At 39.4% G+C, this 18,634-nt stretch overlaps 1 protein-coding gene across 12 annotated transcripts in view; it reads right to left on the bottom strand.

Moving 5' to 3' along the window:
• ZDHHC14 (zinc finger DHHC-type palmitoyltransferase 14) overlaps positions 1 to 18,634 on the bottom strand; it is a 126,214-nt gene that overhangs the window by 23,424 nt on the left and 84,156 nt on the right. For 7 of the 12 annotated variants that reach the window (XM_061624236.1, XM_061624229.1, XM_061624233.1 and 4 more), the window contains one exon: positions 10,902 to 12,418. The exons of 1 other annotated variant lie outside the window; for it this stretch is intronic. In XM_061624236.1, the coding sequence (XP_061480220.1) occupies positions 12,017 to 12,418 (402 nt within the window). In that variant the 3' untranslated portion in view covers positions 10,902 to 12,016. Of the gene's footprint in view, positions 1 to 7,600; positions 7,646 to 8,729; positions 12,419 to 18,634 lie in introns of those variants that run through there. 4 more of the 12 variants (XM_061624234.1, XM_061624235.1, XM_061624241.1 and 1 more) reach the window with 3 other exon arrangements.

Below are 18,634 nucleotides of genomic sequence, written 5' to 3'. Positions count from 1 at the left end.
AGACAGGCCCAGCTTCGCAGTCTCAATGCGTGGATGAGATGATGGTGTCGGGTGGAAGGGTTCGGATTTGTTAGGCACTGGGGAACATTTTGGGACAAGCCGGGCCTGTACAAAAGGGACAGGCTCCACTTGAACCAGAATGGAACCAGACTGCTGGCACTTAAAATTAAAAAGGTAGCAGAGCAGCTTTTAAACTGACTGAGGGGGGAAACCCGACAGGAGCTGAGAAAGGTCCGGTTCGGAATAAACCTCCCCCCTGGGATAAAAACCAAAGAAATGATGAAATTTTAAAAGGGGTAGGCCTAGAAGTAGGCATTGTGAGAGCAAGGCACAGGATATAAATTCAGAAGAGCAAAATTACCACAGGCCAAACCACAAGTGCCAAAGACACTTGAAGAGAGACACTGCTTACAAGTGCCTGTACGCTAATGCTAGGAGCCTCCGAACCAAGATGGGAGAACTGGAATGCTTGGTCTTAGAGGAGACCATTGATATAGTGAGCATAACGGAGACCTGGTGGAATGGAGAAAACCAGTGGGATACGGTTATCCCTGGATATAAACTATATCGGACAGGGAAGGACGTATTGGTGGCGGAGTCGCTCTATACGTGAAAGAAGGCATTGAATCCAGCAAGCTCGAAACCCCAAAAGAGGCAGACTCCTCCACAGAATCGTTGTGGGTGGTGATACCATGCCCCAGGAGGGACTTAATACTGGGAACGATCTATCGTCCCCCTGATCAAAATGCTCAGGGAGACCTGAGATGAGATATGAAATTGAGGAAGCATCCAAACTAGGAAATGTGGTAGTAATGGGTGACTTCAACTACCCGGACACAGACTGGCCGCATATGTGTTCCAGTCATGACAAAGAAGCAAAGTTTCTAGATATTCTAAATGACTATTCCCTAGACCAGTTGGTCATGGAACCGACCAGAGGGACGGCAACCCTGGACTTAATCCTCAGTGGGGACCGGGACCTGGTGCGAGATGTAAGTGTTGTCGAACCGATTGGGAGCAGTGACCACAGTGCTATTAAATTAAACATACATGTAACTGGCCAATTGCCAAGAAAATCCAACATGGTCACATTTGACTTCAAAAGAGGAAACTTCACAAAAATGAGGGGATTGGTAAAAAGAAAGCTGAAAAACAAAGTCCAGAGGGTCACATCACTCGAAAATGCTTGGAAGTTGTTTAAAAACACTATATTAGAAGCTCAACTGGAGTTCATACCGCAGATCAGAAAAGGTACCGCCAGGGCCAAGAAGATGCCAGCATGGTTAACAAGCAAAGTCAAGGAAGCTCTTAGAGGCAAAAAGTCTTCCTTCAGAAAATGGAAGTCTTGTCCGAATGAAGAAAATAAAAAAGAACACAAACTCTGGCAAAAGAAATGCAAGAAGACAATAAGGGATGCTAAAAAAGAATTTGAGGAGCACATTGCTAAGAACATAAAAACCAACAACAAAAAATTCTATAAATACATTCAAAGCAGGAGACCATCTAGGGAGGCGATTGGACCCTTGGATGATAAGGGAGTCAAAGGTGTACTAAAGAACGATAAGTAGATTGCAGAGAAGCTAAATGAATTCTTTGCATCTGTCTTCACAGTGGAAGATATAGGGCAGATCCCTGAACCTGAACTAACATTTGCAGGAAGGGATTCTGAGGAACTGAGACAAATAGTGGTAATGAGAGAGGAAGTTCTAGGCTTAATGGACAATATAAAAACTGACAAATCACCGGGCCCGGATGGCATCTGCCCGAGAGTTCTCAAAGAACTCAAAGGTGAAATTGCTGATCTGCTAACTAAAATATGTAACTTGTCCCTCGGGTCCTCCTCCATGCCTGAGGACTGGAAAGTGGCAAATGTAACACCAATCTTCAAAAAGGGATCCAGAGGGGATCCCAGAAATTACAGGCCAGTTAGCTTAACTTCTGTCCCTGGAAAACTGGTAGAAAGTATTATTAAAGCTAGATTAACTAAGCACATAGAAGAACAAGCCTTGCTGAAGCAGAGCCAGCATGGCTTCTGCAAGGGAAAGTCCTGTCTCAGTAACCTATTAGAATTCTTTGAGAGTGTCAACAAGCATATAGATAGGTGATCCAGTGGACATAGTGTACTTAGACTTTCAAAAAGCGTTTGACAAGGTACCTCACCAAAGACTTCTGAGGAAGCTTAGCAGTCATGGAATAAGAGGAGAGGTCCTCTTGTGGATAAGGAATTGGTTAAGAAGCAGAAAGCAGAGAGTAGGAATAAACGGACAGTTCTCCCAATGGAGAGGTTTTGAAAGTGGAGTCCCTCAAGGATCGGTATTGGGACCTGTACTTTTCAACTTGTTCATTAATGTCCTAGAATTAGGAGTGAGCAGTGAAGTGGCCAAGTTTGCTGACGACACTAAATTGTTCAGGGTTGTTAAAACAAAAAGGGATTGCGAAGAGCTCCAAAAAGATCTCTCCAAACTGAGTGAATGGGCGGAAAAATGGCAAATGCAATTCAATATAAACAAGTGTAAAATTATGCATATTGGAGCAAAAAATCTTAATTTCACATATACGCTCATGGGGTCTGAACTGGCGGTGACCGACCAGGAGAGAGACCTCGGGGTTGTAGTGGACAGCACGATGAAAATGTCGACCCAGTGTGCGGCAGCTGTGAAAAAGGCAAATTCCATGCTAGCGATAATTAGGAAAGGTATTGAAAATAAAACAGCCGATATCATAATGCCGTTGTATAAATCTATGGTGCGGCCGCATTTGGAATACTGTGTACAGTTCTGGTCGCCTCATCTCAAAAAGGATATTTTTGGAAAAGGTTCAGAAGAGGGCAACCAGAATGATCAAGGGGATGGAGCGACTCCCTTACGAGGAAAGGTTGCAGCATTTGGGGCTTTTTAGTTTAGAGAAAAGGCGGGTCAGAGGAGACATGATAGAAGTGTATAAAATTATGCATGGCATTGAGAAAGTGGATAGAGAAAAGTTCTTCTCCCTCTCTCATAATACTAGAACTCGTGGACATTCAAAGAAGCTGAATGTTGGAAGATTCAGGACAGACAAAAGGAAGTACTTCTTTACTCAGCGCATAGTTAAACTATGGAATTTGCTCCCACAAGATGCAGTAATGGCCACCAGCTTGGATGGTTTTAAAAGAAGATTAGACAAATTCATGGGGGACAGGGCTATCAATGGCTACTAGCCGTGATGGCTGTGCTGTGCCACCCTAGCCAGAGGCAGCATGCTTCTGAAAACCAGTTGCCGGAAGCCTCAGGAGGGGAGAGTGTTCTTGCACTCGGGTCCTGCTTGCGGGCTTCCCCCAGGCACCTGGTTGGCCACTGTGAGAACAGGATGCTGGACTAGATGGGCCACTGGCCTGATCCAGCAGGCTCTTCTTATGTTCTTATGTCAGAATTTAAGGCATGATTTACATTACCACAGCTGTATGGCTTCTATTCATTCAGTAGGGGCCTTCATGGGACTCAAATGAACATATCATCAAATGAAATAATTATTTTCTGAGCCAGTTGCTGCCATGGGACCTTAGAAATCATGCCTATCTCACTGAAATATGAGATTTACTTGAATACAGTGACTAGCACATATCAAATCAGCAAGCACTATATATCTGAGTATGTTTGTGTGTTCTTGAAACTATAAAAGTTTTCAATTTCAAAGTATAACACATTTATTTTTCTACATAATATTGATTAATTGCTGCAAAGATTTAACCTGTAGCAGTTTGATGGTAGCTTATTATAGAGCACTACAAACCTAAACTTGTGGATTAATTTTAATAAGCTAATTGTCTGGGTGGGGACTGTTGGTGTTTGTCCCTCCCCCCCAGCACACCAAACTATTTTTGCAAGAGCACGATATTCATGCATGGCTCAGTAAGATCTAAAACAGTGACTAATATTTCCTGTTTTCTTTAGCACAAAGCGTAAGTGACCATATAAATGTGATTTCCCTGCAGTCACAGAAACAGAAATGCAGTAGCGGTATTTAAATTGACACACAAAAGAATACTTGAAAGTTGTTGAATTGTTCACTTGCAACTGAAAAAAACAATAACATATTTAGAACTACAAAAAGCAAGCTAGTGTGCAGCATAGTTGCCCTGGCAAGGCTAGAACAAGAACTCTGGTTGCTCCAAGAGATGTGAGCAAGAGCCATCAAATATTGGCAGCAACAGCTTGCTTGGGAATGAGATCCTATTGTCTTTCATTGTGAGAAATGTTAGCTTAACTCTGGTTGAACTGGCCTTACAATTCCCATGAGTACTTCTGTGATGTTCCTGCTTATAGTGTAAATATGGTAAGTGCTGTTTATATAGAAGACATATAGTAAGTGGAGTGAAAGAGGAGGGGGGAGTACATGAGCAGTAGAATGCTGGATGATTGGCTGAGCGTTTGAATGGCTGGGAGTATAAATGGAAGAATGACAGTTGAATGAGGGTGGATGTTGGGAGTGTGGAAAAAGAGGTGCTTGAGGGTGGAGGTCAGGAGTGTGGAGAAAGAGGGAGTTGGAGTTCTGATTAATAATAAGTCAAGTACAAAACAGGAATAGATGAAACCATACGCTTGTGAAACATTCTAAAACTAATCTTGTTATTTCTGATATTTAATAAATACTTATTTGGTTTACCAAAGGCCTGATCCTTGGCTGGGGGATATACATACCAGAAGGGAGGGCAAGGTAATTACCAAGGCTGAACAGAAACAGTATCTAATGGTGGCAGCGGTGAAGGGAGGAATAATAACAATTCAAGTATCCAGATCAACCCAGAGTTGTATGCATTATCTATAAAGATACCAGGGGGTTGGGAACAGCATAAGCACGCAGTCACAAAAGTAACCAGCTAGAGACAGACTCAGGCAAAGTCTCTGGGAGTATTGGTTATAGGACGTGACTGGTGGTGCTGCCTAGCAGGGGGATCTAGTGAGATCTGTGCTAGAGCGGAGTGAGAAACCATATAAAGGATGGTCCGGACTGGTGGTATCCCTGGTGGTGCCTAGTGAAAGGCAGTAGCCACAAGCAGGTGGGAACCTGACAGGGAGAACCAGGGGGAGGGCGTCACAACTTCCCATCAGTCATTTTCTTTACTTTGTCCAATGATGCAGAAGCCCTGACTGTCTGAACATCCGCACTGCTGCTACTCTCACAACTTTCTCCCTGCCTGCACTTTTAGCTTAGTGTCTTGGTTGGTCCCTATTTTTAACAAGAGTCACCTTTTTAAATTAAGGTTGAATGGCCCCCTCCTGTCAGAATCAAGAATGGCAAAAGGCTCTTTAGCACTGTCATTTGTATCATTAACAGCAGCAGAGGCTTTCTACCCATGCCTTGGCTATTTGCTCTACCTTGAAGTTGCCTTGGCTCATGCATGGTAGTGAGCAGCTGATGAACGTAAGAGAAGGGCTATATCAAAGCTTTTGCCAGTGTGGTGTAGAGGCCAGATACTGAATGGGTAGATGTGTGTTCAAATCCCTACTTAAGCCATTAAGCCCACAGGGTGACCATGGACCACTGACAGTGTCTCAGCCTAAATTAGAGGGTTCTTGTGAGGGGACAGGACCATATATGCTACCCCACATTTTTGGAGGATAGAGGTAAAACTCAAGATTTGTTGCTGTGAACACTGCAGCAACCAGGGTTTAAAACAGCTGTGGAGAACCTCCAGCTTGAGGGAACAAATCAGGCCCAGCAGGGGTCCTAATTTAGCCCATGAGGCAACTTTCTCAAACCAAACCCATCTGCTCCCACCTGATGTCACATGCAACATCAGGCACAGGGCAGGGAAACACATGGTTGAAGAGGAACTATTAGGAGTCTTAAAGTGCATTCCCAATTTTTCCTTGGTGGCAAAGCTTGCTGTAAGTGCCAATCAGCTGATGGGCGCTGACAGCAAACCCTGCTAGGATCAGCACCACCCATCAAAGTTGCCCTCAGAGGTTGGGAGACACGACAACTAAACAAAGCCACAGATTTTATTTCATGTATTTACTTCTTGATAAGCTTCCTTATAAAATAATAAATATAGTAACCTGATCATATAATACAGGGATGAGGAACCTGTGGCCCTCCAGATGTTGTGGGACCACAACACCCATCAGCTATAGCTAACATGGCCAGTGTTCAGATATGATGGGAGTTGTAGTCCAGAAACATTTGGAAGGCCACAGATTCTCCATTCCTGATATAATTTCATTTTATAATAGGTACATTAAATTTTAAGCATGAACATTTTGCTTTGCCCTTAATTAAAAATTTGCCCAGTTTTCAGAATGTGTTGCTATTTAGTCATATGAAATTAGCATTATTTTTCAGATTACAGGTATCTAGAAACGCAATGGACAATTAAAAAAAATCTCCATCATTAGACTTCTTTGTATCTTCAGCATCTGCCTGAGAGTGGAAAGATTTTTGTAAACCTAGCAGTTGAAAAGCACCTTTCTACTACTTAAGTCTGAATATGAATTTTCAAGATTTTATTGTCCAGCCTTCCCTAACAGGTCCCAGGACAGGTTATAGAAATTTTAAATGCACTATTAAAAATAGTTCTATTACATGCACAGGAAGAGGGTGGGTCCTAAAAACATACATCTCAAGTGCTGAAGGGGAAAGAGATGTGCCTTTAGCATTCACTGAAAACTGTACAGCGAAAGTGTCAGCTGCACCTCTGTATTTATTATTTATTTATTTATTATTTGATTTATATCCCACCCTTCCTCCCAGTAGGAGCCCAGCACGGCAAACAAAGGACTAAAAACACTTTAAAACATCATAAAAAGACTTTAAAATATATTAAAACAAAACTTTAAAAACATTTTTAAAAAGCTTTAAAAACATCTTTTTTAAAAAAAGGTTTAAAAACATATGAAAAAGCAATTCCAACACAGATGTAGACTGGGATAAGGTCTCAACTTAAAAGACTTGTTGAAAGAAGAAGGTCTTCAAGTAGGCACTGAAAAGATAACAGAGATGGCACCTCTGTAGAGAGGGAATTCTAGAGAAAAAGCCCTCCCTGGGCCACCCCCCCCAAACATCTGAGGGTGGCAGAACTGCCTCTCTGCTGATTTTAACACCCGAGGGGTTCTGCAGGGAAGGAGATGGTCTCTTAAGATATTTGGGGCCTAAGTTATTTAGGGCCTTAAACACTAATGCAAGCAGCTTGAATTGGGCCCAGAAATAAACTGGCAACCAGTACAACTGTTTTAGAACTGTGGTTATATGAATTCTAAAAGCAGCAACAGCCTGGCCACTGCATTTTGGACCAGTTGAAGTTTCTGAGTCATCTTCAAGGGCAGCCCCATGTACAGCGCATTGCAATAATCCAACTGAGAAGTTACCAGAGCATGGTGTATTGTTGCCAAGTTATCTTCGTCCAAAAGGACAAAGACACTCCTAGCCACAGAGGCCACCTGAACCTCCAGTGACAATGTTGGATCCAGGAGAATCCCCTCCCCAAGCTACGAACCTGTTCCTTCCAGAGGAGCGCAATCCCATCTAGAACAGGCTGTCTTCCAATCTCCTAGACTGGAAAACTATGAAGACATAACACCTGTCTTTTCAGGACACAGTTTCAGTTTGTTCCAGCCCATCAATGTCTCCAGACACTTGTCTAGCTCCTCAGCTGCTTCTCCCAATTCAGCTGAAATACAGAAATAGAGCTCAGTATCATCCACATATTGGTGACGCTTCACTCCAAAACTCCTGATGACCACTCCCAATGACTTCATGTAGATGTTAAATAGCATGGAGGACAAGATGGAATCCTGCGGGACATCACAGGAACGCTCCCATGGTGTCGAACAGAAGCTTCCCATAACTTTCTGGAAACGTTCCTGGAGGTAGGAGAACCACTGAAGTATAGTGCCCTCAACTCCAACCCACCTGAGCCGCTCCAAAGAATACCATACATGGTCAGTGGTATCAAAAGCTGCCGAGAGATCAAGAAGAACGAGTTTCATTCCCCCATCTCTCTCTCAATATCAATGTCATAAACCAGAGCAACTAGGGCAGCTTCAGGGCTGTGACCAGGCTTAAAGCCAGGCTGAAATGAATCCAGATATTCAGTCTCTTCCAAACATGCCTGAAGTTTGACTGCCACTATCTTTTTGAGCACTTTGCCCCAAAAAGGAATATTTGCCACTGGGCAATAGTTATTTAACAGTTATGGGTCCAAGGAGGCCTTCCTAATGAGAAAAATGAGGAAAACAGAAAAAAAAAATCCAGCATATTCCTTAGATTAGAACCATTGCTTCAAACAGTTTACCAACATGACCAAGCATCTCTTGAAGCTGGCAAAAACATAGAATTGGCTAAAAAGAGTGGTAAAATGTGTTGGGTTCTACTTCAATAAGACTGCAGTCCTATCCTATGCACATATTTCAAAGCAGTGAACTCAGTGGGACTTACTTCTGAGTTAACCTGTATAGGATTGTGCTGTAAATATTAAAACTATTTTACTGGTGGAAAAGCAGGCCATGAGAGATTGATACTAGAAATTGTAAGTACAGTATTCTACTTATAATTGCATACTATTAAACTCTAAGAAACATACTCAGTTCCATTGTTTTCCAGCAGATGTCATCATGAGGCAACAGCAAAAGATCTAAAATACCATGGTAACTAAAATCAACAGATATACTATGGATGTTGAGAAAAAGAAAGAGCTTCAATACTGCAGGAAAGGAAAAATCTCAAAACAGAAGGGAATGCTTAAAAATGCCATATTTTTATTCTTCAACACAAAATCAAAAATATTATAAACATTACTGTACAACAATGCAAACAGAAAAAATAAATTTGTTCTAAAACAGGTATTCACAGTACTTTTTCTGTTATCAAGCATTTTCTTTCCCTCAAGCACTAAGTAAACCAAACAAGGTATTCCTAATGTGGCAGTGCAGAACTGTAAAGCTTTACTTAAGACACTTAAAAACAGCATGACGACATTCGCACTCCTCCTCTCTCAGTAAAAATACTACCAGAACCATATTATGGAACTACATGACTTGTGATGTTATTTCCTAATGGCAAAGGTATCCAAATGCTATTAAAAAACCAAGCACTTCTATGAAAATGTAAGCAGATGAATTTTTAAACATTTCCGCTCCTTTGTGTAAGCTCAACAGCTGTGAAGTCTTAATGTCTGAGTAAAGTATTTATCATTGTTGATTTTCTACACTGTGGGGAATGCAGCTTCCATTTTTTGGCATCTGCAGAATTAGTAAAATATTAAGATATGTCTTGTTAAACAGGTACACTGAAATAATCCAATACTGGTGTTTCATGTTTCAAAAAAATTATAAAGTAAATGCCTATGTGGATCTATGTGGGGGAAAATCACTATCAGTGTATAAATGAATGGGCACAGAACGTAACACTGGTAGTGACTTTTCCTGCCCCCCTTTTTGAGGTTGTTTGTGCAACCTTCTCCTTTTTGGCAGTTTGTTTTGGATCTTCTTTTATGGTCAGAAATGGCCAAACACTCTATTTCAATGCAATGAGCCCAAAAGGCATGCATTTTCTTTTTACCATCTTCATTCACTTCCCTAAAGTGTAGTAAAATCAGAATGTTTGTGACAGAGAGGAAGGTTAGCAAGGAACTGAATTCCCCAAATTTCTAAAATGTATTGTGTAATTATGGATCTCTGGCATATACCATAACATTACTAGCTCACAAACTTAAGACCTGATTTACTTCTGAGGTGTTGACTGTTGTATGGAGACGCTGAAGTTTATGGCTGGGATTTACAAAGGCAACCAACCCCATCCAATTCCACTGAAAACATTTCCCTAAAGCCATTTGTTTACTGCTGTTATATTGGTGCTTATAGTTGTTTAAAGTCTTCTCCTGCTAATACAGCAATCAAACAATAAGCCAACAGAATTCATCTCAAGTTTGTTTTTTCTTTGGAATAAGCCTGTGCTAAAGGAAATAACGTATGCAGGATTTTAAAGAAATCCTATGAGGTCAGATAGGAAAAGAGGCAATATACCTTTATATCACAGATTGTAAACATTTGAATGGCTCACAACCAGATAACTGCAGATCATGCATAGCTTTCTGCAAAACAGAAAAGCAAGGAACCTATGCATATAATTTTTTTCTCTAGATATTTTCTAAACATGCAAACAAGGTGAAATTTTGTGTCTTTTTTAAGAGAAAAATAGTATCTTTTATAAAATTGTAGTACACAGTGTGAGGCTTCTTGCTAGTATGTCATCTGGCATTTCTATAATAGAGATGGCCTTATTCCAATTAAAATATTGTGCTTTTATTTTCTTTTTAATCATATTTTTCCATGTCTCAGAGATGCAACGAATTCATGACTTGATGATCCATGTTTTTAAAAGTAGTTTGCCTGCACTCATGCTTTACATTTTTTGAAAATATTTTGCATTAAATTTTGTCCTGAGAAGAGATTATTGCAGGTCCTAGCATCTGCACGGCAAGATGCAGTAAATATATAGCATTTGGATTCTGACCGTAATTTCTTTTTGAGCTATCCCCAAGCATTATTTTTTCTTTAAATCGTAACTAATTTGTCCTAACCGCAAATTAAAACAAATAATTCTGTATCATAAATATGTGCATTTTAAATTAAAAATATAGTTGAGAATAAACACGACAAGATGGCAGCTATTGATCACATATAACTTATATTCCAGTGACATCTCTTCCTTTGCCAAAGCCTAGAACCTTGACAGCTTTACCTTACAAAGCTACTTAAGAGATTTCTCTTGGCACCATTGCTTTGGGTCCCAAATATATATATTAGATTGGATCCAAAGGAGTCCTTCCATGAATGCAAGGGCTATCCATCTAGCAGAGGTCCTGAAAATAAAAGGAGGGGCAGGTGATCTTTGCCAGTTGCCCCTAATCTCTGCAGCCCCCTACACCATCTGCATGCTGTTTCAGAGAGTCCCCAAACCATATTTTCAGGAGACACGGGGGAATTAGTTGCCCCCTTTCTGCTTATGGAAACCTGAAAAAATGGAAGAGGGATATTTAGATTTAATCCACTAACTTCAAGTTTTTTTCAACACTCAGGTCAGTTATAGTAATTGAACAGCCTGTTTTTAAAACCATGCACAATACTAAAAACCATTCATAAATGGACTTTATGTACTCCTTTAGGTTTCTTAATTGCATTGTCTTGAGGAAAAATAATTTGCAATCCATATGTAGTTGCGGTCAGTGCTGAATGGATATAACTGTACACATATATAAAGAAATAGAAGGTGCCATTTTATTTGATGTCTACATCTAATGGTGATTGGGGTGGAGAGAAATCCATGGTATGGCACAACACAGTATCTTATTTTAGAGACTCACGAGTGAAATGATGTGCAAAAATTGGTAGCCCTCCGCATTTGAAGTACCACCAGTTCATTTATTTTTAACAACTTTGACTAAGTTGATTTAAAAATGATCCACTGTTTATCTTTTACATGAAACAGTATTTCAGAACTCATAAATAATAAAGCAGCACTTTCTCTCAATACCAACACTACTGTAACGTACACTGTAGTGTGGCATGCAGATCCACAATTGCAATCTTTACTGGTTTTATATTAATTGAATGGTAATGTTTTTGTTTCAATTAGTAGCATAGTAACATGAAAGGGGTGGCCGATCTGGTCACAAAGGCAACATTACATGAGAGCTTCATAAAACATGGAATATGATGCTTATTTCCAGTCATAGTTTTTAAAGTACTACCACAAACAAATTCAAAGTACCAGGATTCCAAGCTGTTGGACACTATTAGTCACCAAACAAGGTTAACGTACATTTCTGTTAATTTGACAATGTCACATCAAATCCAAGACATAAGTTGGCTATTAAAGAAATGTCATAGCTCTACTGCACAAAAATAACTTGTCCTTTAAAGTAGACTTCATTACATAGCAAGGTTGCAGCGGCTTATACATGTCATGGAGTCTGAAGGTGGCATTGCAAGTATTTGTTAGTAAATAAGGACTGTATCATCACTGTCATATTTAAAGTTGCTCAGACGGAGCTGAGTTTCACAAGGCCACGTACTGAGTCTTCGTGCAATGAATCTTGGCTGGCTAGGCTGAGGATATGCATGGTACGGCTGTGTGTCATAGGACTCCCAACTGGCAACATCCCAGGTGGTGATGGAGCTTCCTCAGGAGTAAGAAACTGATGATTTTCAGAGTCCTCTTTTAATGGTATCATGTCTGTCAAACCTGTTTCTGATGTAAGATTTAGCATGGAAGAGGGTGGTGTTGGCTGCCCTAGTATCAATGTAGCACAGGGAGCACTGATAGAGGTCTTTCCTGGTAAAGGTAGCTCTTCACTACTTATGCTGGGCTCACTCTGGAGAAGCGGTGTGGCAGCAGCCTGCAAAACGAATTTAGTGCTCTGAATGCACTGATCTTGATCACACTGAAGAATCGAAGGGTGCCAGAACAATATACAAAACATATGATACAGAAAGAGAGAGATGGAAGGATATGGGCAAAATAGGAATGGGGAGTGAAGAGAAAGAAGAGAGTTGTTAGTAATACTTCTTTGTCAATTTAACAAATAGGGTATGCTCATCTTAGTGCATTCCAGGAAAGTTGGTATACATTATGACTAGCAACTGCTGTATTTGACAGCCAGAATCCTCATTGATCTTCAAGGAAATAATCTGTAAATGATGCTGACTTTCCCCAAATCAAAATTGTATTTATCCTTCTATGTAGACTCTACAGCTAGTTTTGGTTGGAATTTGCTTTGGATAGCAGTGTAATGTCAGAACTTTTAATCAGTAGCTGGACAACTTTAATGCTGCATGGAAAAAAGACAGTGGCACAAGTATTTTTGTTCCTGATGCATTTCAAGAAAATTGCTGCCTTTTCAAGGGATTGCATTCAGGGCTTCTTGGAAAATTGCTGGGGTCAACTTCTCTTGCAGTTCATCCTATCAGTTTTCAAAGAAACACAGAGAATCCCGATGAAAAGAATTATTTTCTTGAAATTATGAGGAACAAAAGTACTTGTGCTACTGTCTTTGTGGGCATGTGTAGTATTATTATTTTTTTCTACTGCTGTTCTTGATCCCCTGTTGTCTGCTGCTCCTTTTTCTCTAAGGCAGGTTTGCACTTGCCTTTAACATACTGGAGCTTGCAGGCCTTGGAAATGTAGTAATTTGCCCCATTCATACAGGTGCACATTCAAAGTTGATGGTTTTGACAATTTCTAGTGACATGCCTTGTATAACACAACACTGAATGAGGAGCTGTTCAGCAATATGCTTTTTCATAAGAATCCCTGGGGATAGCCAATGTGGTGCCCTCCATGTGTTGCTGGATTGCAATTCTCAGCTTCAGACAGCATGGCCAATGATCAGGGATGATGAGAGCTGTAGCCCAGCAACATCTGAAGATCACTACATTAGCTACATCACAGTAAGACGCTATAGGAGCTACAGCTTTATGAAGCAAAAAGAATATTGCAGGATGTACATAATGCCAAGCACCACATATGCAGAAAACTGTGGACTCAAACATGATACACGTGCATACAAAGGGAATCTTTCTTAGAATTAAGGAAGAGGGCTAGAACAAAGCTTTTAATTTTTTGTCACAGCAAAAAGTACATGGGTAATTGTTATATTCTGAAATCAGTGGGGACTACATCAGAGTACATAGTCATTAAACTGGCTCCTCTTGTTTGTTTTTGCCAATATTGACCAATGCTGATATTGAAATAAAGTTTCCTTTGAATATAAGCGGTATATAAATTATCTAAATTAATAATAAACAAATATACAAAGACTGGTGCAGATTACAATTTTGTCCAGGGCATATTAATCTTGTAATCAGTACAACATAAAATGAGATTATACAGTCATGAAGTGAGATTATTATACCCATTATTATTCATGGCAAAAATGTAATATATAAAAACAAAAGCAACTCATACAGGCAGGAACACAGCAGGGTTTTTTTTAAAAAAATCTGCATCTCGTAACATAGTTGCTTAAAGTAATTGAAAACAATATTTTTGTAATACAGTAGTTTTATTATTTGATAATGTGTACAATTAGTATTATAGTTTCTTACAATATTATTGATAGGGCTGAAATTAAGTAGTTCTGAAAAGGAAGAAAGACTACTCCTTGAAGTCAAAATGAGAAGATTTTGCAATGAAGTTGCATTAGTAGTAATATAATGGAAACCATCAAGAGTATTTAAATAGCACTCTTCCTATTCAAAGCATCTCACATGCATTATGTCCTTATGAGCAAGCCTTTTAAAGGTGGACTAGTATTATGTCCACATTATGGATGGAGCAAAGATGGAGGCTTGCCTAGTGTCACCATGCTATGGAGATATTTGAAAATGGGGACATCCCAGTTCACAGCCACTACTACATTGTCATAAAATCTATCTTGTTCTAATTAAAATTTGATCAGAAATTAAAACAAAAGAATAATCAACCCCCATAGGAAATGTGCTTGTTTTTATACTTTGAGCATCTCCCTTTGGAGGGGAAAAGAAAGATTTTGCATAAACAAATCATTCAAGGCTTAAGATTCAAAGCAAAACAGGTGAAATTGTCGTGTTATGGAACTCACCAGAGTAGGGGGCCTGCATTTTGTTCTAGACCTCTTGGGATCCTAAAACAGTTCACTATAATGTACATATTTGCAAACTCACATTTCTGCATTTAAAATATATGATCCATATACATTAAACGAATTAGGCCATAATCCTATGCATACGAACCTGGAAGCAAGCACCAATAACCTTAGTAGGACTTACTTCTGGGTAAACATACATAGGATTATGCTGCATCACTAATTGCTTAGGCTTTAAGGCACCTTTTTCTGCAGAATCTGGAACTATGTTCAGATCAGGATGGGAGGGGGTAGGAATACATTGGAGTAATGTAACATCAAGTGCATGTGTAAGTCCTGAGCAACCTCTACACCAGCCTTTCCCAACCAGTGTGCCTCCAGATGTTGTTGGATCACGACTCCCATCAGCCTCAGCCAGCATTGCCAATGGGCAGGAAGATGGAAGTTGTGGTCCAACAACATTTGGAGGCACACTGGTTGGGAAAGGCTGCTCTACACGAATGGGAAGAGAAGAACGCAGAGTGTAATCATTCTGGTTTCTGAGCCTTTATACAAACTCTGTATACACACATTTTCAAGCCTTCCATAGATGCAAGTACTACCAAAGTGCTGCTTCAAAAACAATGTAAAAGGAACATTTTCTGGTTCCTAAATAGCTATTCATCATTATTCAATTGGCATATAATTCACATTCAATAAATAAGAAATGGAAGAATTACAAACGTCTAGCTGCACAGGAATTTGAGGTGTGCGCTCACATGCATGCACGTGGTGCTCCCCTCCCCCTTTTCTTTATCTTCAAATTTTGCCAAAGATTAATTTTTTTTCATTTCTTCCTGTCTAGGAGGGCTATAGGCTTGCTTTTTAAAAATGAAACCTCATAGTCTGGGGCCCCTTGCAAGCATCAGCCCCGATGCAATTGCTCCAATTGCACCATTATAATCTGGCCTCTCTGTGCAGAGTTTCTGACTGCAGCAAGGACTGTAACCTTGTTCAGCTGAATGCACTTACGAAGTCCCTTCAGACCTTCCTGCATCAGAGGTGGAGAGAGCAGAGCGGCATTTACTGCTCCATGCCCCTTCCATCAATATAATCTTAAAGAGCCTGAATAGGGCTTAAGGAAAGTTAACTAATGAGGCCATGATCTCCAGAATTCTTCATAAAATACCAGAGTGAGATAGATTGTTTGCCCGCAGTGTGATATAGTCATAGCCACATTATTTCTAGAAACCCCAATCATTAGTATCCTTAAAAGTCATTAATGCAAAGTAGTTTGATCTTTTATACAAAAACCACCCCTGTACTGTATTGTATTTTGTATCATTCTCATATTACTATAATTTGGCAAGTATGTTTTATGTTTGGGTAATTTTACTCATGAATAACTGACACTTTAAAAATATTCTTTACTCTTACACAGTGTTTCATTTTGAATACAGTTCACCGTACTTCAGCCCTAGTCTAGTAAAGTACTTAAGCTTAAATCAGGGCCAAAGTATTTATCATCTTTCACATTAAAATTTTGCTGCATTCATAAAAAGAACCCTCTCTTTCAAACGAGCATCATATATTAACTATCAAGAATTTGAAACTGACAAAGAAATCCCTTGTTAAGTAACAAAAGATATATATGCTTTGGAGTTTATGTTAGATGACTCTGGAATGTTTAGAATGCATGTTGACAATGTTCCACCTGCATGTATCTTTAAAACAGCCAGAAATTGCTTTGGAATAGTGGTTTAGAATCAGTGGTGGTGCTTAATTTAAAATACAGATTAAAACTTTGTGATTATTCTAGTACTATAGGATTATAATTATATAAAGGACTCAATTTTGAACTAATGTGAAAATAATTTGAATGTATGAATACAATATCTTGACCTTGGATTTTTTAAAAATGGAAATTTGCTTCCTAGAGACTAAAGCAGCTTCTTGAAGAAGCAACTATACACACTATAACTATACAAAACCCTGAAGGCAACATGAATAAATGCGTAGCATCTTCATGTTGTGTTGTGCAATCTCCTTGAACGTCTATCCTCTAAGTACAATCCTTCCAAGAAGTCTACTTATCATAGGCCCCGTTTCCAGTTTTGCTGAAGTAGAAGAAAGAGGACTACAGAAAGTTGTTATTGAAACAGTGACAATGTGTCAGGAGATGGTCCCGTGCTAATATTGCTCCTGACAACTGCTACAGAATAGACCCTGTGTCTGATGAACTGCAGTTTGTCAGGTGTAATTCCCACAAGCTAAATGAACACCGGAGTTCATCCCAGGTATATCCAACCTGCAAGAAACTAACAAGGTATTAGATAGTAAGTTAAGAAAAAGATATACTATAGTTATGTTAGGCCTGGTACACAAGTTACCCCTTCAATGTTGTTACATGCTGCTGCCAGGTAATGCAAGAAACCAGGGACCAGACAAAAGAAATTTGCAGTGTACCCCCTCTCCGCATCAGTTTCAGCCCTCAAGAAATTGAGCTAACTCAGATCTGGAGAGAAGGTTTAGTGTGAACTCCTCTTACTGCTCATATGACAGAGTGGTTCTGTCTCCCATGCCACTAACATGTATTTTTGTAGCATCTCAGTCTCTTGCCTTCTGCAAATTCAAGCTAGCAAATTTGGATGATGAGGGGTTTTTGTTTTTGTTTTGGGTAGGCTAATAATAAGACTGAATTTAACAAAAAGAACACAGAATAATAGATTAATTGCTCTCAGTAATAATGCACAAAGATTAAGTAGTAATTCACATTTGATGAGCCTATGGAAAAATGGGATCCTATGGAAAAGCAGCACTGTGAGTGAGCGTAGAATGTATTTTCTGCAATGTAACGGACAAATACTAAGGAAGCAAAATATTAGTGAGAAACCTAAATATAAATGAGCAACCCTCTTTTTTTGCTCAGAGCAACTGGTGAAATTGTTAGCAGGCAGAATATGGTCACTACCATGCAATAGTGACAGAGGGAGAGGGTGCCCTCATGCTTTCACTGATTATGCAATGCTACCAGTACTGCCAGGCAGCTACTGCTGGCCATTCAACAGCAACACACTGGCACTGTGCTGGCCTAGCTGCTCTATGCTTCTAATACCACCATGGAGTTTAAGCCAGTAAAACCATGCCCCCTCTGCTCCTAGGCAATCACTCAGTGGTGGTGACCGTGTACTACATGCCATACCACTTCACAGATCACTACTGGCACATTTCAATAATGAATGAGTTAAAAAGAAAGAAAAATATATTCAAGGGTTGTCAGCCTACTGACATATGCCCAAACAAGATATGCCAAACTTTTCGCAGTTTTTCTTAATCTAAACTTTGGTATTGTGTTAATGTGCCTCAAGCAGTCTTCTCAATATATCAGAATTCCCTATTCCTCCTTAGAATTAAATTTCAACTGTCCAGGGAAAAAGTCAGATCAGGAGCCAAATCCTGAAGCATTCTCTTCAGAACACACCAGTTGATTTCAAAGAGCTTTGCCCTCTTTAAACATTGTCCTCTTTTATCTGTACAGATATTATGTCTACAATATAAGCCATTTAAATGTCACTTCCATGCAACAATAGCCATACACTAAATGCAACTTAGACACATACTTAAATTCCAGTGCTATTCTTTATTTGTCATATAACTGATACAAAAATAAATTAAAAACAGTTTTTTTTAAAAAAATGCTATGATTTTATCTTCCCCAGAAATTACACAAATTAACAGAGCTTCTAAGTTCCTACTTACAACACTGAAAAAATCTATTTATCTGAATGAAAAACCAAGAAACATTTAAAGAACAAACACATTACACACAAGGGGGGGGGGTTAGCCATGTCTGAGAAATGTTAGTACAAGGTTATTTAGTTACCCCACAGTTTTTTTAAAAAAGAGTAATTAAACATTAATCTATGAATAAATTTGTTTGGCTAAGATGATTGAGTTATTTATTTATTTAATTTATATACCACCCCATAGCCAAAGCTCTCTGGGCGGTTTACAGTTACTAAAAACATTAAAAACAAATATACAAATTTAAAATCA

This window comes from Rhineura floridana, chromosome 4, assembly GCF_030035675.1.
Source record: "Rhineura floridana isolate rRhiFlo1 chromosome 4, rRhiFlo1.hap2, whole genome shotgun sequence".
In the NCBI taxonomy this organism is placed as follows: domain Eukaryota; kingdom Metazoa; phylum Chordata; class Lepidosauria; order Squamata; family Rhineuridae; genus Rhineura; species Rhineura floridana.
This window is presented reverse-complemented; position numbering and strand designations above follow the sequence as displayed.